Source organism: Mercenaria mercenaria, chromosome 3, assembly GCF_021730395.1.
Source record: "Mercenaria mercenaria strain notata chromosome 3, MADL_Memer_1, whole genome shotgun sequence".
Classification (NCBI taxonomy): Eukaryota; Metazoa; Mollusca; class Bivalvia; order Venerida; family Veneridae; genus Mercenaria; species Mercenaria mercenaria.
The window spans coordinates 9,470,302-9,492,074 of NC_069363.1; the positions used below are offsets into that span (position 1 = coordinate 9,470,302).

General features: G+C 34.7%; 1 protein-coding gene across 4 annotated transcripts in view; it reads right to left on the reverse strand.

Annotated features, from left to right (window-relative positions):
- Positions 1–21,773, reverse strand: part of LOC123525474 (uncharacterized peptidase C1-like protein F26E4.3) — a 119,395-nt gene that overhangs the window by 83,919 nt on the left and 13,703 nt on the right. The window contains exon 1 of one of the 4 annotated variants that reach the window (XM_045304542.2): positions 16,875–17,621. The exons of 2 other annotated variants lie outside the window; for them this stretch is intronic. In XM_045304542.2, coding sequence (XP_045160477.2) covers positions 16,875–17,187 — 313 coding nt within the window. In that variant the 5' untranslated portion in view covers positions 17,188–17,621. Of the gene's footprint in view, positions 1–3,343; positions 4,007–16,874; positions 17,622–21,773 lie in introns of those variants that run through there. One more of the 4 variants, XM_053537828.1, reaches the window with a different exon arrangement.

Consider the following 21,773-nt stretch of genomic DNA (forward strand, 5'->3'; position numbering starts at 1 on the left):
TGTGAACAGTGAATAATTTTTTAATTTTTCGTATTCAAATAGAATTATATACTACAAAGATCAACAAACAACCATCTTTTGTTCAGATATTTACAACACAAATATTGGACATTTAGTGTTTGAAATCTAGTTAATTTTAATGAATTTTATTTGTACCTTAGATCTGTCTATTTAAAAAGTGTGTACCTAGTACTTTATCGGGTCGTTTTTATAATATAACACAGTATAGACACAGAGGGACAGAGTGGTGTAATTTGCAAACAAATATGTAAAGGTAAACGAGGAGCTGATTATAAATAAAACTATAGTGGGTGGATTGTCGAAAAGAATTGAAATATACTACAAAGATCAACAAACAACCATCTTTTGTTCAGATATTTACAACACAAATATTGGACATTTAGTGTTTGAAATCTAGTTAATTTTAATGAATTTTATTTGTACCTTAGATCTGTCTATTTAAAAAGTGTGTACCTAGTACTTTATCGGGTCGTTTTTATAATATAACACAGTATAGACACAGAGGGACAGAGTGGTGTAATTTGCAAACAAATATGTAAAGGTAAACGAGGAGCTGATTATAAATAAAACTATAGTGGGTGGATTGTCGAAAAGAATTGAAAAAAAGCCGTGACAGTTCATTTTCGTTTTCAAGGCTTAGAAAAATAGAAATGGGATAGAGACCATTCATCTCAAAATTTACAGTTTCAAAATTAGTCGTCAAAATACATATACATGAGAGAGAGAGAGAGAGAGAGAGAGAGAGAGAGAGGGAGGGAGAGAGAGAGAGAGAGAGAGAGAGAGAGAGAGAGAGAGAGAGAGAGAGGGAGAGGGAGAAGGAGAGAGAGAGAGAGAGAGTTACCACAAGACATATAAAACTACACAGCGGAGCGGTTGGAAGTAAGATTAAGTCAATAGAACAACAAAAATAGAATAGAGGTAATTCGTTACATTTCAAGGTCCAATCCAAGAGGACGTACGGCATTTATTGGCAAGACATTAAGACAAAGAATACAAAAAGCAGTTGAAGACAAGATACTGAAGATCTCAGAGAACCGGAAAGCAGTGAGGGGAAAGTTGACAAATGACAAAGATCAAAATGTAGCGACATACAATTCACAACACAAAGGTTGACAAAATCCAGATAAATGCAAGTTTATATATGATGGAAGGTCACCAGGAAGCAGCTATAAACAAGTTACCATAACTAAGAAGTAATAAGAAGCAAGTGGTCGTAAGATACATAGTTTGCCAAAGGCTGAACGGTGGCAATAAAAGCCAGGTTGTCACAAAACATACGGTTCGCTAAATAGCCTCGTGAAAGTTTATATCAATTTTAGAGTCATCTATCTAAGATGGTTTGCTTGAATATTCCAAAACAAACTGTACGCTTTTTACGTCAAGACCATAAGAAAATAGTGAGAAACGCACATAATTTTTATCACACGGATTCCTAGACAGGCAAGTCTCTTTTAAGCCGCAAGGTTTACCGAAGAGTGCTTGGAGAGACTACTATCAAACTGTGTACCACTAGAGGTTATTCACCTATACATAACGAGTTTTACTTTAACAAACCATAAAAAGCTGTATGATTTATGTCATAATAGATAAAAATATCAAACACAGCTATAGATCAAATTATCTTCGCCATCGTATTAATGTTTACTGAAAATTTTCAATGTCTACCTTGATTCAATTACCGTAAAGTGGGGCCTTGATTAATCATGATTTAAAATTGAACGTGTGAAATATCAGATGTCTCTAATTAAGTAAAGATCTAAAACTGTGTTCGAAGTACAGGTATATGTTTTGATATAATGTGATCATATATCAATTCAAGAACAGAAGTATGTTTATACTTTCATATATGCCTTCCGATCATAAAAGCTCATAATGCCTTTGTTTGAAATGTGGCTGCCACATTTTCCGTTATTAACATAAAATATGTTAATTTCTTGTTTCATCCTATGTTTATTATTGTTTTCTTTAATGTTAAACAAACGTTTGAATATTGATGAATACCGTGGAAGGTTTTATTGAATCTGTTGTCTTTGATTACCTCCCTTTGTAGCTGTAACTGTATACAGTCTCATGTGCAGTATTAAAAGTAACGCTTTCCTAACCAAATGATTTTGCATAAGATCTATTTGAACATCTGTTTTATCAGGTTTTTTTCACATAAAATTTAATGCCTTATGGAACTTTAAAGGAATCATAATACATGGTCAAACTACCTTCTAAGGTCTTGTTAGGAAAACTTGTCCAGGTTTCGGCAATTAGCAGCTTTACTTCACCCCCATTTGCAATAACTTCTCACTGTTATGTTCCATAGGCTTTGATTTAATGTAGTACCGCGTGTTTAAAAAAAGTCTTTCTACAATGGAGACTTTTTATTAAACCCCGATTGTTAAAAGCTTAAAGATATACATAGATTGTTCAAATCTTAAAGATATACAGAAATATACAGCAAATAAAAAGCCGTGTGTTTGGGTTATTTTTTGCTAGACTGATTTTTAAATTTGAACGTTCATCATGCGAGTCTACAGGAAAATTACAATTTCGCTGACATTATTGCATATAGAATATTTCTACGCTGTCGATTTAAATGTAAGTTCTCACAATCGTAAAAATATATTATCTTTTACATGGTAAATGTAATTGCCTCGTTTTAGCATTTGTCCATGATAAAAATGTCACTCTCATTCTAAGCCATTATTTGGATTTTTCTCTGGTCAACATTTTCATTATTTGGTTATGTTACGTTACACGATTATTTCCGGTTTCTCAAACGTGAAAAACTACAACCTTTAGCAATACGCGAACTCACGTCGGTAGTTTGGATATTTTTCTTATATACAGAAATAAAGATAAATTGAAAGCCAATTTGTATTCTATGTGTTTCGACTTTATAGTCTTTTTATGACTTAACTGACAACGCCGATGCACCTTTAAAGAATATATTGTTCCTATTGAACAAAACGCCGATCCAATCTTGTTTAATATTTCATTTTTGGAAAATAAAATCGCAGTAAATAATCTGAATTATGTGTTATTTTCCGCCATGATGTTGTAACTGAAATATAATCATGTGGTCCAAAGTGTTGTGTTTTAGTTGAAAACCTCGCCTTATTTCTGTTCAGATTTTTATGACAAAAACTTTATCTCAAGCAAGTAATATTAAGCGAAACAGTGAAAGATAAAAGAACCGTTAAAAAATACTAACACTATTTTATTTTATTGACAATTAACATTAACTTCTGCTGTCTTATAAACAGTTATTATATTCTGTGCTTTTCTGTCTGATGACCTGTATTTTTGTCGAAAAAAAAACACAACAACTTACCTCTAAGTGGGGCAGGAGTAGTTCTACCACCAAGACAGAATGAGAAGAAATCAGGGCAACAGTCCCCTCTTGTTCTATTGCAAAACTCGTCACAGTAACACAGGGTGTCGAGAATAGGTACAGAGCAAGTGTCAATGCGCCCTGGACAACAACCCCCGCGGCGTGTTTCACAGTAGGGGCCGGCAATATCCGGACCCCATTCTATGAACCTTTTAGATCTACGTTTGATTTCTGCGCTCTTACATGTTAACATCATACTAAATAAAACTAACATAAGAATTAAAATTCCAAACTTTGCTATAATCTGCTTCATTTTTGCTATTCGCGAAATAAAATGCAATACAGTTTGTAATAAGTTAATTGTTTAATAATCCTTTACTACAAATTCTTCTTATCAATCGTACCTTCTAAGCATACACTAATCCTATTGTTATGCAAGAAGGTTTCTATTTTTCGTCTTAGTTAATGCAATCTTACTTTTTGTTATTATTTATCAATAACACTCTATATCATCCAAAGGAAACTGGTCATTAATTGTGTCCATTTTTCGAATTACACACCCAACATTTATACACTAGTCGCGATAGCTTAAGAATAACACTAGATTGTTAAATAATTTATTTTAAATCCAGCCGTTTAGTATATTCGTTCAGTAGCACATCACTGATGCAGATTTACACATTTGTATTTTGACAAGAGTAAGTTAAAGCCCACACTAAATCTAAATGAGGTATAAAACTGTATCATCATGTCACAATATAATACTTAGAAGCATTTAAGAATAACGCAAGCTAAAAATCGCATTCAATATTTAAATCTAGTTATCCGTTGCATTATGAAGATATTAAACATAAGAGAAATTTTACTGGACCAGTAAACCCGTTGAAATGACAGTGGTCGAAAGTATTGACTTCAATCTGTCATGTTACTGCGTCAATTATGGTCATTACTGCTGGACTAAACTGTCGGACTTCGTGGTTCAAAACAAATATTGACGCTTTGTGCCAAACAAAACACGATCGCACTGCGTCAGTATAGCAACTGTTTTTTCACGGAAGCTTTTTAAGTCACAGGCTTACTTTTTTCAACATGAAGTCAAGTGGATACGGTGTCGATCTCACTGAATTTACGTGAAAGTGATTCAAATAACTATTAACTAATGACATTAGTACAAGAAGATCAGGTGAAAACTATTTATCTTTTATGTATTAAATTTGAGTTTTGTACCGTTTATCAATAATCATTCGGTAACGATGCCCCGTTGACCTAATTGCGTCAACTGACCTTTTCTCTGAAAGTACCCACAAACGTAGGTGTCGAGAAAGACGACACCATACACATTATAATAGTCAAAATATCAGGAACGAGAGAGCGTCATGTTTACCAAAAAACATTTGAAGACCCAAATCAAAGTGTACATCGCCAAATTATATATGTTAATTTAACTATATGTGTGATGAATTTCGTTTAAACAAACCATAACAAGCTTTATGATTAATGTAATAATAGATATACAACATAACGACATATCAAAGAATCGTATCTTTGCCATCGTATGTATCATTACTGAATAGTTTCAATGTATTATGTTAACAAAACGTCTTCCTAATAAGATTCAGTTATCGTAACGTGATCATACCCTATATTAAACGTGAGATAAAATTGAATTTGTCTTATATCTGATTTAGCCTAATGTAATCAACATTGTAATTCAGGGGCATTAGTTTAGCTAGTACTGTAATATTGTTCATCGGAATCTATAAGGAGTTCTTCGAACCGTTTCATGGAAAAATAGTGCCATTGGGCCGAAATAACTAAATATATGAACAAAGTAAATATTATATATATATCATAATAGAATTTATAGCGCCCTTTTCATGATAAACACGTTGAAGGGCGCTTTACATACAAGGTAGGCACACAGGGCGACATTCATCATCTACTAGTACAGACATAGAGCAATGTGACCAGAAGGGCAGAGCGAGAGAAAATCCCCTGAACAGAGAGAGATATTCATTAGATAACGGTCTGTCCGGCTAACTTAGCCTACAATGGCTCTTTAACGTGCCTATCGGTACTGGCATCTTAGTTAGGTGTGAGACACAAAGAGCATCTAAGAAATTACCAGTGCCTGGACCAGGTAAATTACCTACATGTAAGTAGATGTTAAATTATAAATTTTATTTGGAATAAGTATCTATACTCACGAATCATTTATAAGAAAATGAGACTTTCAGCCTATCAACACAAAAATACATTTATTTAGGCAAAGAACAATTTATTGTCTGTGATTATTCATTACACTTTTATTATCTACATAATTTATACTGAGTGAAACTGGGTCGGCCTTTTCATCAGTTATGACAAACAATTTTTTGAAGTTGCATCGACGTTGCCAGATATGTCATAAAAAGACTATAAACACAAAACACCTAAAATACAAACTGGCATTTAACTTATCTTTATTGTATAAAAAATAAACTACCGACATGAGTTCGTGCCTTGAATTAAACATCAATTAATGTTTGTTGAACATGACATGTAGTTAACGTAGACAATTTAGTGACTGAAAAGGTGTTAAATATACAACTGAATTAAAGTATTTTAAAGACCATTTTAATGTTTTAAAAGAAAACATGATACGAAATATGAAAACTGAATACAAGTAAACGAGCCAATAGAATAAACTTTACAAGTTGTCTTATCTAACTTTTGTCGTGGTTTAAGTTCTACCGTTCAACCTATGTATTGCTGGTTCGAATATCAAATCAATCTCCCCCGGATCGACACTGGCCTTTTCCAGAAGAACTTCGACAGGATTTAGCTAGATGCAATTGAATAAATATGATTGAAAACATTTTACAGCCTTACCTAATAAAAAAGTATAGGATTATGCTGATACATAAAAATCCTTCCCTTGAGGAAAATATATTGTCTTTTTTTTTATGACGACAACTGACTTACCTCTGAATGGGGCAGGAGTAGTTCTAACACCTAGGCAGAATGAGAAGAAATCAGGACAGCAGTCCCCTTTTGTTCGGTTGCAAAACTCGTCACAGTAACACAGGGTGTCGAGTATGGGTACCGAGCATGTGTCAATGCGGCCCGGGCAACAACCCCCGCGGCGTGTCTCACAATAAGGGCCGGCAATATCCGGACCAAATTCTATAAATCTTTTAGATCTATGCAAACGTTGTATTTCTGCACCCTTACACGTTAATATTATGTTCAAGAAAAATACAAAGAAAAATAAAATTCCAAAATTTGTTATAAAAAGCTCCATTGTTTAAAAATTGTACATTCCAGAAGAAATCATTATCGAAGCGCAGTGGGTCAATAATTAATATATTACATTTAAATCTTGTCGTTTAATGCACATAAAATTGAATAACGTTCAATTTCAATTTGTCGTCAAAGTAGCACATTACTGATGTAGATTTACAAATATATATTTTCACTCTCAGCTTTGACAAGCAAGTAAAATTCCACAATAAATCTAAATGTATTATCATGTCACAATATAATACTTACAAGCATTTAACGATAGCGTGAAATTTTAAATTGCACTCAAACTGCATCACTGAGACATTAAGTCTGAGAAGCTGTCATGTTACTGAACCAATTATGATCACTACATCAGTTGTAAACTGCTGGAATTCCTGATGACTTTGACACACTAAAGTACATTTGAAAGTACTGATGTTCATGGACAATGGACTAATTAAGATGGTAGAATAGATGTCAGCCCAGCTTGCGTGATGATCGCAATTTCAAACTCTTTATTTTAGGGCATAAAAATTGGGTGGGCTCTACGGTGGTCGTGTGGACATAAGGTCGCCCCCACAGATGTTATTAATGCTCTTCCCCAACTGTATTTTTGTACAAAAGGCTATCAGAGCATAAACTTGAAGACAGTCGAAACAGACAGTCATTTCTTCGCCAGTTAAACTATATAGAGTTCATGCATTCTGTAGTACCATTACTTGCTTTTCTCTGCAATTCCCCACGAATTGGATGACTTGAGACATTTTGTATTTTGTTAAGTCGTCTTATCAAGAACTAAGTTTTGTTACATATGGGCTTTTTAAAAGTAAAAATATTTTAGTTATTTTATGGTTGGAAGCGGTTCAGTCTTCTTATTTATCCTAGTGTAAAACCAGAAGTCGGCATAACCGAGTTAAAGTTATAATGCTGAAAACTGAGTTCACTGAAGCCTACGTAACGAGCTGTATCAGAATGTAAACATAATGTATTACACCATAGTTATACCATTGTTATAGGGAGCTTTGTCTTAAACCATAGTTATAGTAAGACAAAACACACACTTCTGGTCAGATCAAATCCAAACTTGCCGTGCAGTATTATTGTATCGGATGCTCGCCAAATTGTTAACATGGCGATAGTTTGAAAATATCTTAAAAGCTACGCATCGTAATGAAATGTTAAAAAACAAGAGCTGTCTCCATAGGATGACACATGCCCCCGATGGCACTTTGAATGAATAGTTATGGCCGATGTTAGAGTTTAGGACCTTTGACCTACGGACCTGGGTCTTGCGCGCGACACGTCGTCTTACTGTGGTACACATTCATGCCCAATAATTTTAAAATCCATGCATGAATGACAAAGATATGGACCGGACACGCCCATCAATGCACTATCATGAAATATGACCTTTAACGTCTAATTGTGACCTTGACCATTGAGCTGCGGACCTGGGTCTTGCGTGCGACACGTCGTCTTACTGTGGTACACATTCATGCCAAGTTATTTGAAAATCCATCCATGGATGACAAAGATATGGACCGGACACGAATGCACTATCATGAAAAATGACCTTTAACGTCTAAGTGTGACCTTGACCTTTGAGCTACGGACCTGGGTCTTGCGTGTGACACGTCGTCTTACTGTGGTACACATTCATGCCAAGTTATTTGAAAATCCATCCATGGATGACAAAGATATGGACCGGACACGAATGCACATCATGAAAAATGACCTTTAACGTCTAAGTGTGACCTTGACCTTTGAGCTACGGACCTGTGTCTTTCGCGCGACACGTCGTCTTACTGTGGTACACATTCATGCCAAGTTATTTGAAAATCCATCCATCGATGACAAAGATATGGACCGGACACGAAAATTGCAGACAGACCGATAGACTGACAGACGGACAGGCGGTTCAAAAACTATATGCCTCCCTTCAGGGGCATAAAAATTAAGCGCAGATCATAAAATGAAGTATCACACCAAGGTCGCTTTAATCCTTATATTTTCAGAAATATTGTCTCATCTTATACTGTGCACTTCAATAAATGAAGCAATGTACTAAATTGATCACAACACGACAATGAAAACCGATTTGTCATGTCAGATCTTTCTGAAACAATAGTTGATACAAACTTTTGTTATACTTCACTGTTCGCATGATTTTTTTCCGAAAATTACAATACACAAACGTATACATATTACAAACATATTTAAAAAAAATACCAAAACAATGTTAATGTTTTAACAAACTGTCCTTGTTTTAACATTAGGAGAAAAGGAATGTCAACCTACCACAATATGCGCCTGTCATAGCATATTAATTTCTTTTTACTTATAGGGTGGTACAATATCTGTTTTAGACTAATTCAAGTGTTGTAACTCTAGAGATACTTATCCAATCTAACTGGTTATCGAACTTGTCCTGAATTTTATTGAGATATATTGCTTTAGATCCAAACAAGTCTATAGCACTTGAGCAGCTCTTGTCTAATTCCGCAGTTTTGATACATTGACACAGACAACATTCTAAATATGGCTATAACACCTGAGCTATTATGACTATTCTGCCGGGTATCAAACTTAGCCCGAATATTATGCTTATAAAATGGTAAAACATCTCCTGCTTTTATAAAGTTGATAAATACACTAGTACACCATCTTTATAAGGTTACTTTAATTCTGAGAAAATTTGTTGCAGTTATTGGATTCCAACCAGCAGGTCATTTAACTTGACCTAGATTTTATAGTAATTCCAACTATACACTTCTTTATTAACAATAAAGAAAAATTAATTATCGAGTGAACAATCATCTTTTGCAAGTTTGACTGATGCTTTATGCCGCAACTCTAAGACATGCTTGTCCGAACCAGCTGGTTAGGTAATACATCTCCTGTATAAATATGGTTCACATGACTTATTAACGAGGGGACATTGTCGATTCTGACAATTTTGACCGAGAAATGCTGGTCCATTCTAGCTGGTTATGGAACCTGACCAAGATCGTTAAATGTGGGTATAGTTGACATGAAAGAAAGAATACTCTAGCCACCGACCAGACACAGTAACGTTTCGCATATTTGGCCAATTGAAGGGCCGTACCTTGACCTAGATTTTATAGAGATACACACTTTGAGCAAGTCTGGTTAACTCCTCAGAAAATGCTTCATCCGTATGTCCGCCCAATAAACCATCTGCCCATAAAGGATAAAAACATAATATGTCCGTTTTTTCCAAAACGGGTGTTTAAAGAATTTATACTTTTAGAGAACAAGGAATTTTCAAAACTGATGAAAACTCAAGACGCGTTAAAATGTTCCATTTTTGTAATGTGCAGCACTCTAATATCTGAATTTATTTCCTGTTGTTGTTGATATGCTTTATCGAACTGTTTCCATTCAAATTACAAAACAATTTTTTTCTGGGGCAATTTTTTTCTGGTTTTGCTATTATTTTCGAATCATGTTTGCAAATCTGTGCAAGTGAATCATCAGGAAAAAAAAACGCTTGACAGGAAAATATTAAAATCACCGCACATTAAGTGGAAAAAGTTTGTTTGTCGGTCATGGTTTTGATTTTTGATGTAATTCTGATACGACAGTTTCGTATCATTTCACACCATAAACACTGAATTGATTAGTGACATGTACCTTTTACAGTCAATATCAATGCGGAAATATAATTGCTTATATGCAAAGGCATGTCATACGGGCAACAACACGCTTGACTGTCAATCTAGAGGTCCGGGGCCAGGCACCGGAAATTTCTTAGATGCTCTTGGGTGTCTCCAACCTAACTAAGAGACAGAGGCCTGTACTGGTTCTTATATACACCGGCCATATTAAAGAATCAGGCTGCCTATTCGCAAAGAGCTAGGCAAGTTAGCCGGACAAGCCTGTATCTGAAAAAGGATTTCTGTCTATCTGCTCTTGTTGTTTTTTTTTTATCTCACTCTGTCCCTCTGTTCAGATTGCTCTGTGTCTGTACTAGTAGAGGATGAATTTCGCGCCCTGTGTGGCTGCGTTTCGTATAATGTAAAGAGCCTTTGAATGTGTTATCATGATAAGGACGTTCTATAAATAAGGTATAATAATAATAGCCGTAACAAATGTGTGATAGGCGCCATATGTTGTATATCAGGAAGAAAGTAAATGGGAATATATTATTTAAAATCGAATGACAAATATACTGTGTATGATGCATGTTCATAATGCCATAAGTCAGACACGGTACATATAGTTCAAGTCAATAACCTTTTGAAGATTTAAATGTTGGTACTTTTAAAATATTATATGATATATAACTAGATTGAACAACTGTGCTGTTAGTGAGGTTTTCATATCGTGTCATGTGAACAGTGAATATTTTAAAGTTTTTCGTATTCAAATAGAATTATATACTACAAAGATCAACAAACAACCATCTTTTGTTCAGATATTTACAACACAAATATTGGGCATTTTGAGTTTGAAATCTAGTTAATTTTAATGAACTTTATTTGTTACTTAGATCGGTGTATTTAAAAAGTGTGTACCTTAGTACTTTATTGGGTCGTTTTTATAAAATAATACAGTACAGACACAGACCGACACAAAATCCAATTAAAGTGAGAAACAGAAGTGTTTAGATACAGGCATGTCCAGTTCAGTGGTGTAATTTGCAAACAAATATGTTAAGGTAAACGAGGAGCTGATTGTAAATAAAACGATAGTGTGTGGATTGACGAAAAGAATTGAAAAAAAAAAACCATGACAGTTCATTTTCGTTTTCAAGGCTTAGTAAAATAGAAATGGGATAGAGACAAATCGTCTCAAAACTTATAGTTTCAGAATTAGTCAGAATACTTATACATGAGAGAGAGAGAGAGAGAGAGAGAGGACCTACGGCATATATTGGCGATGCGTTCAGACAAAGAATACCAAAAGCAGTTGAAGACAAGATGCTGAAGATCTCAGAGAAACTGAAAGCAGTGAGGGGTAAGTTGACAAATGACAAAGATCAGAAGGTAGCGACATACAAGTTGTGACAAGACAAAGGTTAACAAAATTCAGATAAAGGCAAGTTTATATGTAATGGAAGATCACCAAAAAAGCAGCTATTAACAAGTTACCATAACTAAGAAATACTAAGTGGTTTTAAGATACATAGTTGGCCAAAGGCTGAACGGTGGCCATAAAAGCCAGGTTGTCGCAAAGCATACGGTTCACCAAATAGTCTCGCGAAAGTTTATACCAATTTTAGAGTCATCTATCTAAGATAATTCTCTTGAACATACGAAAACAAACTGTATGATTCTTACTTCTAGACCATCAGGAAATAGTAAGAAACACACATAAATCTTTTTTTACCACAAGGATTCCTCTCTTAAGCCGCAGTGTTTACCGAAGAGTGCTTGGAGAGACTGCTATCAAACAGGTCATTCACCTATACGTAACGAGTTTCACTTTAACAAATCATAAAAAGCTGTATGATTTATGTCATAATAGATAAAAATATCAAACACAGCTATAGATCAAATTATCATATCTCCGCCATCGTATAATTTTTACTGAAAATTTTCAATGTCTACCTTGATTCAATTACCGTCACGTGGGACCTTTGATTAATCATGATTTAAAATTGAACGTGCGAAATATCGGATGCTTCTTATTAAGTAAAGATCTAAAACTGTGTTCGAAGTACAGGTATATGTTTAAATATAATGTGATCATATATCAATTCAAGAACGGCTCATAATGCCTTTGTTTGAAATGTGGCTGCCGCATATTTCGATATCAATATAAAAAATGTTAATTTCTGTTTACATCCTATGTTTGATAATTGTTTTCTTTAATGGCTAACAAAGGTTAGAATATTAATAAATATAGCAGTAGGTTTTATTGAAAATGTTGTCTCTGATTACCTCCCTTTGCAGGGGCGTCGGAAGGTGTTTTATATTGGGGCCGCGAGGGCGAGGCGGGGGGGGGGGGGGGGCGGTAGGTACGGGGGGGGGGCATCCCCCTCCCGTAAGGGGGGTAAGGGGGACCTCCCCCTAAAATTTTTTTAAAACAGGATCATAAATGGCGAGTTCTGATGCATTTAAGGGTACTGGATCGCATCTCAAGTCTCCAGTATTTTCTTACTATTTACATGACTATAAGCAAAATAAAGTTTAATAAACTCTTTTAATTAATAATGTATAACGCAATACAAAGAATACATGTATGTTTTTTTTTTGTATTTAATGTATTGAACAATAATCATTCATGTTACATTCATTTCTTATTTTTGTTTGAAATATCATTTTTTGAGTAAAACCAATTTATGTAATTAATTCCTTACATCTTAGCGGTGTGATAAATCTTAACACTTACCTCTTTCTTTAAATAAAAACATGATAATTATTTTTCTGAATTTTATAAGTTAATACCTTAGATCTTTGCGGCTGGGTATAACGTTATATTGACTAAAGACATGCCAATTAAAAACATGCTGATTTGTTCATGCGTAATTAAGTTCAATCACGGACACGTGTGTATGACTCCAATTAACACCCCCGATCGTGTCACCGTCACCACGGTAACACACTAATCTGGACACCGTGTATTGTTTAACGCGAAGCAAAATTTAATATACTATGCAAAATATTGGGTCCGCGGACCTGCGACTCCAACTTATGAATTTACAAAAAATCGTTTTTGGGCAAATTATTGGGGCCGCGGTCGCGGCCCCTGCGGCCCCACTTCCGACGCCCCTGCTTTGTAGTTCTAACTGTATAAGGTCTCATGTGCAGTACTTTTCTAACCAAATAAGTTTGCATAACATCCCTTTGAACACCTGTTTTATCAGTTTTAACATAAATAAAGGCTTATGTAACTTTATATAAAGTCGTCGGATTACTTTTAAATTACCGCCGTTATTAACTGCATGCTATGTTCCACAGGCTTAAATTTAATGTAGTTCCGCAAATAACATAAAGATATGAGCCGTGCCATGAGAAAACCAACATAGTGGCTTTGCGACCAGCATGGATCCAGACCAGCCTGCACATCTGCGCAATCTGGTCAGGATCCATGCTGTATGCTAACGGTTTCTCCGATTCCAATAGGCTTTACTGAAAAGCGAACAGCATGGAGCCTGACCAGACTGCGCGGATGCGCAGGCTGGTCTGGATCCATGCTGGTCGCACACCCACTATGTTGGTTTTCTCATGGCACGGCTCATATACTAAAATATACAGCAAGTAAAGTTGGGTTGATTTTTTGCTAGATTGATTTGAATTTGAACTGTCATCATACGAGTTTCCAGAAAAATTACAATTTCGCTGATAATCGCGAAATACGCTGTCGATTTCAATGTAACTTTTCACAATCGTAAAATTGTATTATCTATTACATGGTAAATCATCGGGCCATTTGTCCATGATTAAAATGTCACTCTAATTATATAAGGCATTACAGGTCAACATTTTCATTATCATTGTTTTCTTTAGAAAGATTATAACTTTATCGCCATTATAAATTTACTCACGGATTGCCAATGATTTAAAGTTTATTTCTTGTAACGTATACATAAAGTGTCACTCATTAAATAATCTCCTATGATTAGAAATGGTACAAATTCAGTTCAGTTAAGTGCAATTAAGAGTTACATTACAGTATTAACACGTACGTATAATAGATTGAATTATAAAGTTTATGCATATTGTTACACTAGATCTGGCACTAGATGCAAAAACTGGCAGTTCAACTTTGTAGAACATTTAAATTTGATCAATTTATCACATATAATAGATACCTTCTAGGAAATTTTGTGATATGGTTAACAGAATAGTGTGAAATTGTACATTAGTGAATGGAAACTACGTATATCTAGTCCAGGTGGTTCTGTTAGTAATACCAGAAACAAATTACGCACATATCAGTTGTTTAAACATCAGTATGACACTGAAAAATATGTATATTTACCAATGCCTGCAAAGCATCGATCAGCATTAGCGAAATTTAAATGTGGAGTTGCACCCCTCCGTCTCGAAACGGGAAGATATGAGAATTTAGATGTTAATAACAGGGTCTGTCCAATTTGTAAACAAAATGTTGAAACTGAAATACATGTGTTAACACAATGTCCTGCTTACCAACCTCATAGAACTGTTTTATTTGATAAAACCAAGATTATCAATGATGATTTTGTTAATATGAATGATGAACAAAAAAGTATGTTTGTACTCTCAAACACCGATATTGCCAAATTAACTGTCAAAACCTGCTATAATAGCTATAATGTACTTCTTACACGTTTTGATACTTTATATCATTAAAAAGTTACATTTACCAAACTGCATTTTATTCAAATGTAGGATTCTTTTTTGTACATAAATGCTGTATCATTGTTTTAAGGAAATTGCTTTTATGTTTGTAGTTACGGTATTAGGCCCCTAATAGTAATGTTTAAAAAATAGCATTTACTTGGTATATTCTTAAAGTTGATCATTTTTCGCACTGTGTTGCAAATTTTTAAAAACTTTTACCGTGCCGTTTTTTATAAATTTTGTGTAATTTATGGTATTCCCTCAAGCTCAAGTAGAGACAAATTTCAAAGTGGTGGCCTTTATCCAAAACGTTTGCAGAGAATTCATTTTACCATTATTTTTTATGAAAGAAACATCAAACTATTGGTAGACAATTATAAAACTTAAAATAAAACTGTCGATATCATTTTTTCTAGGGTGCCTCAAGTAAACAAATTAATGAGACAGAATTGTAACGCCAACGTTGAAAAATTAAGATCGAATCCTGCGGGTCTGTTTTGAATTTTGCTCACCTCATTCAAAAATAACCTCGGGGCAGAAATAAAATCTACCTACATTTCTTCCAAAATATGTAATCTTAAGAATGAAGGCAAAATAGAGAACTTTTACCGCATATAACGCAGTATTTTTATGAATGTCTAAATCTACCCCTTCTGTTTTAGAGGTTAATTCACTTTGAACAGCAAGAAATCGCTTAAACAAATGATTTTTTCCCCCATTTTTGTACAATAAATCAATAACAAGTCTTGAAAGAAGTGAAAACTTACTAGAAAAAAGAAAAATAAGGAAAAAAAAATTTGGTCCTTGTGGGGTTTGAACCTACGGCCCCCCTGAAAATTGCAGTCAAAGTAGGTTTATGGTAGGAACTGAATACTATTCAAAAAGGAGGTACTCCATTATGGGCCTAATACCTTAAATGTAGATAATCATTGCTAATCAGTTCACCTCTGATCTTATCAGGGTTGATAAATGATTTATTAAAACATTTCTTATTATGCGCAGTAGTGCCACAACTTTTCTCTTTTCAGTATCTTAATCTTCATTGTTTGAAAGCGAACAGCATGGATCCTGACCGGTCTGGATCCATGCTAGTCGCAAACGCACTATGTTGATTTTCTCATGGCGAGACTCAATTAAATTTTTGTAGATATGAATAAGATAGTAGTATACTCTGACAGTAACATTGAACAACTTTTTTTTTTAAATTAGTTTTTTTAAGTTATGTAATGATAGTCTCCTATAAATCTATGATAGATTGGACATGCCTTTTATTGATGTATTTATTTAAATGTTTTGTACTATGTATATACATGTATGCATGGATGAGACATAAATAAGCTATTAAACTATAATACATAAAGTGATTTTCGTTTCTGCAGGGCAAGTCCAGTATTTCTACGTTTGGATATGTTACGTGGCGCGTATCAAACGTGCAAAACTACATTAATTATATGTGCGAACTCATGTCGGTAGTTTGGATATTTTTCTTATAGATAGAAATAAGCCAATTTGTATTCTATGTGTTTCGTCTTAATAGTCTTTTTATGACTTAAATGACAACGTCGGTGTATCTTTAAAGAATATATTGTTCCTATTGAGCAAAAAGCTGACCCAATCTTGTTTAATATTTCATTTTTGGAAAATAAAAGCGCAATAAATAATCTGATTTATGTGTTATTTTCCGCCATGATGTTGTAACTGAAAAAATATCATGCAAGAAAAGTTATTTGGTCCAAATTGTTGTGTTTTAGTTGAAGACCTCGCCTTACTTTTATTCGGATTTTTATAACAAAACATTTATCGAAAGCATGTAATATTAGGCGAAACAGTGAACGATAAATGAACAGTTAATAATATACTAACACTATTTTATTTTACTGACAATTGACTTCTGCTGTCTTATAAACAGTTATTATATTCTATTGTGTTTTTTCTGTCTGATGACTTGCATTTTTGTCGAAAAAAAAACTTACCTCTAAGTGGGGCAGGGGTAGTTCTACCACCAAGACAAAATGAGAAGAAATCAGGACAACAATCCCCTCTCGTTCTGTTGCAAAACTCGTCACAGTAACATAGGGTGTTGAGTATGGGTACCGAGCAAGTGTCAATGCGTCCCGGACAACAACCCCCGCGGCGTGTTTCACAGTAGGGGCCGGCAATATCCGGACCCCATTCTATATATCTTTTAGACCTATGTTTGATTTCTGCACTCTTACATGTTAGTATCATACAAAATAAAAATAGCACAAGAATTAAAATTCCAAACTTTGCTACAAACTGCTTCATTTTTACTATTCGCGAAATAAAATGCAATACAGTTTGTAATAAGTTAATTGTTTAATAATCCTTCTTATCAATCGTACCTTCTAAGCATACACTTATTATATTGTTATGCAAGAAGGTTTCTGTCTTTCGTCTTAATTAATGCAATCTTACTTTTTGTTATTATTTATCAATAACACTTTATATCATCCAAAGGAAACTGGTCATTAATTGCGTCCATTTCAAGTTCGAATTACACACCCAACATTTACACACTAGACACGATAGTTTAAGAATAACACTAGATTGTAAAATAATTTATTTTAAACCCATCCGTTAAGTATATTCGCTCAGTAGCACATCACTGATGCAAATTTACAAATTTGTATTTTTCACAGTCAGCTTTGACAAGAGTAAGTTAAAGCCCACACTAAATCTAAATGAGGTATAAAACTGTATCATCATGTCACAATATAATAATTACAAGCATTTAACGATAATGCGAGATAAAAATCGCATTCAATATTTACATTTAGCAATACGTTGCATTATGAAGATATTAAACATACGAGAAATGCTACTGGACCAGTAAACTCGTTTATTTAGTCTCATGTTGAAATGACAGTAGCCGAAAATTTGACTTCAATCTGTCATGTTACTGCGCCAATTGTGCGTATTACAGCTGAACTAAACTGTCGGACTAAAACGAATTTAAAACAAAAGTTGAAGTTTTGTGCCAAACAAAACACGATCGCACTGCGTCAGTATAGCTACTCTTTTAAGGCACAGACCTACATTTATTTACATGAAGTCAAGTGGTTACGGTGTCGATCTCACTGAATATACGTGAGAGTGATTGGAATAACTATTAACTAACGACATTAGTACAAGAAAATCAAGTGAAAAACAATTTATTTTTATGTGTTAAATTTGAGTTTTGTACCGTTTATCAATAATGGTTCAATTATCATTTGGTAACGACGCCTAGTTAACCTAATCGCGTTGCTAGATCCTTTACCAATACTGACTTCTTCTCTGAAAGTACACACGAACCTAGATTGTCGTCTGTCAAATCGTGACATCACGTAGGATATTCGCCTTGCCTGAGATTCAACTTTTTGTTTGTTTGATATTGCGTTAAGGTAGCAGGGTACACTTCGAATTTTGGCCCCCGTCAATATTTATTATAATTAGAACTTCGTGATTTTGTATGTCTGTAAATTAAGGTGAGAGATAATGACTGTTAATTCTTTAGAAAATTTATACAGCCGACACATGTAAAATTCTGATGTCAGTTGTAAAACTAACTGCTGGTAGCTTTGTATGAATCAATGAGACACCTTTTCGCGGAAAAATTCAAATCACGGAAGGGTTCTGTGCTTGTTGATTGATATTCAGGAACATTTTCGCTATTTTGTGAAAAAACGAGCTGGATGGGCCCCCATTCCGTTTATATCCTGAAGCTCAGTAAGGACTATTAAACTGAGAAATGCAATAAAATTGGGCATTGTTCTTGCAGCGGGATCATTGTAGGCTGTTCAAAAAGTGCAAAATTGATGATTTTGGCATGCTATTTTTCATGGATGGTGTAAAACTTTCGTTTTGATAACTTTCTTTATTTTTGTATGAGAATCCTGATCTTGCCATTAATTGAAAGCACGAAACATGCACGCAATTTATAAAATGGCCACCCTGATTCTGCTCATAAGAGAAGTGCAATATTGCGACTAGCTACATGTAAGACTGTCCGTGCCCAAAATTTTCGAATCTAAGTGTACCCTGCTACCTAACATACCGTTCTTTTTTCTTAAACAGTATTTCAGTTATGTAATTGATAACCGGATATATAACATATTAAATAATAAAATCTGATAACAGATTTTTAGAATGCAAAGAATGCAATCAAGAAGAATAATAGCAGACTCGGTTTGATTGAGTCTGTTCATTAGAGGTAATGAAATGTGCAACACCTCTCACGCTCCCTAGCACCGGCTTAAGCGGAACTCTATTGCACATATGTTGAATGGACTCCATGATCCCAAAGGACTAGAAAATATCACAACACCGAATCCAAAGCCATCCCTCTCATTTGAACTATATTTCAATAGGAGTTCTGTATAATCCAGTTCGAGTTGATGTTTTTAAATCAAACCCGTTGTGTAAGCGTAACAAGAAGCCGGCGGTTCGAAGTTTTAATATTACACAAATAAAACTGGCAGGGAAAGTCAAAATCTCTTTAACGAGGCTCCTAATAAAAACAGACAAACAGATAAAAATCAAACTTTGCGTGTGACATCTTTAACCGCTCTCAGACACTAGAGGCAAGTGTACAAAGACCTGGATAACCGGGAAAGGTAAAGGTAAATTTTATTTACCGTCGCTTTGTGAAACAATTAACATAAGCTCTATGGAGCTTTTGAGCGACCCTATTTTAAAAAAAGTTAAAACCAATTATACCTCACCCCCAGCAATTTGCTTGTACCCATTTACAGCTGGGTCGACTGAGGCAATTGTGATAAAGTGCTTTGCCCAAGGGCACACACCCAGGAATGGAACCCAGGGCCTTCACCTCCGTAAGAAAGCGTCTTAGCCCACTCGACCAATGCGTCCACATGTTCAAATATTTTGAAATTACATACCAATCATACAGCTAAAAGAGAACTTTTAACAAAAATCCGCGAATGAATTGCAAACGTCGCAGCAACCTAGCAAGTGTTAACCCATTACAAAATAAATGACGCACTAAAGCTCTCAGTTCTTTAATCTGTGCGAAATACTGTGATGATCAATTTTACAAACGGTATCACATAAAGGCCACTTGAATTGTATCACCATGTGAGCATTCTACGAATGAATAACAAAAGAAATACTACAATCGATCACAAAATGACAAGATCATGCACTGTTTACACATCAACATCTCTGATGTACGTGGATGATTTCATCAGCATTATGCTTGAAGAACGATGATGTTTTGTTTGGACAAACTTTGCAGTTTCAAAAATTACAGCAATTTGATTTAATTTATCATATACATGCTTTTATAAATATATTTGACAACTGTTATCACTGTTAAAATATTTAAACAGATTGTCGTATTGCTGGAAAAAACCATTCCTTGAAAAGGTATGTTGCATAATATGACGTGACTTTATTAATTGTCTTGCTCTCTGTTCAATGTTCTGTGTGTATATTTGTGTGAGTGAATTCCGAAGAAAAAAAAAACGCTAAATGCTGAACAACGCCCTGATATGAATTCAGGCCCACTCAAATATTTGAAATATGACCGAGTTTTTAGTGCGTCACGATCGACAGTTGATATTCAACATCCTACTAATTCTATATTTTATAGTCAATTTCACATGGCCTAAATGCCGTAACATAATTAATGATAACAAGATTTCCGTCACATAGTTATAGGGAGCTTTGTATTAGACCGTAGTTATAGGGAGCTTTATACTGTGCGCTTCAATAAAAGAAGAAATGTACTAAATTAATCATAACACGACAAAGTAAACCAATTCGTCATGTCAGATCCGTAGTTTCTGAAACGACGTTTGGTTGATTCAAACTTTGTAATATTTCACTGTTCACATGTTATTGCTTTTTCCCGAATATTACAATAAACATACGTACACATATTACAAACAAATTAAAAACATAGCAATGTTAATGTTTTACCATACTGTCCTTGTTTTAACTTTAGGACAAACATAAACAGGACTGTCAACCTACACAATATGTGCCTGTTGGGTGGACAATGTCTGTTTACTAATTCACGTGTCATAACTCTAGAGATACGTATCCAATCTAGCTGGTTATTGAACTTGTTCTAAATTTTATTGAGATACACACTAAATTGCTTTTGTTCCAAGAAAAAAGTCTACAGTCTGCAGAGAACCTTGTCAAATTTCGCAGTTTTGATCAATTGACACAGACCCCTTTCTAAATACTAAGTAATTTAAAGGCCATAAAGCCTGAGCCACTATATCCATCCGTCTGTCCGCCAAACAAACAATCTTTTTTTTTGGGATTTAACGTCGCACCGACACAATTTAGGTCATATGACGACTTTCCAGCTTTAATGGTGGAGGAAGACCACAGGTGTCCCTCCGTGCATTATTTCATCACGAGCGGGCACCTGGGTAGAACCACCGACCTTCCGTAAGCCAGCTGGTTGGCTTCCTCACATGAAGAATTCAACGCCCTGAGTGAGGCTCGAACCCACATCGATGAGGGGCAAGTGATTTGAAGTCAGCGACCTTAACCACACGGCCACGTTCTATTTCCATTCAAATTACAAAACACATTTTCCGGAGCATTTTGCTTGTTTTGCTATTATTTTCGCATATTATGTATGCAAATCTGTGCAAGTGAACCATCAGAAAAAAAGCTTGACAGGAAAATCTTCAAAGCACCGAACATTAAGTCGAAAAAGTTTGTATGTCGGTCATGGCTTTGATTTTTAATGTAATTCTGATACGAATGTTTCGTATCATTCCACACCATAAACCCTCTCAATTAATTAGTGACATGTACCCTTTACAGTCAATATCAATGTGGAAGGAGAAATGTCTATACATATATTCAAAGGTACGCCATATGAGCTG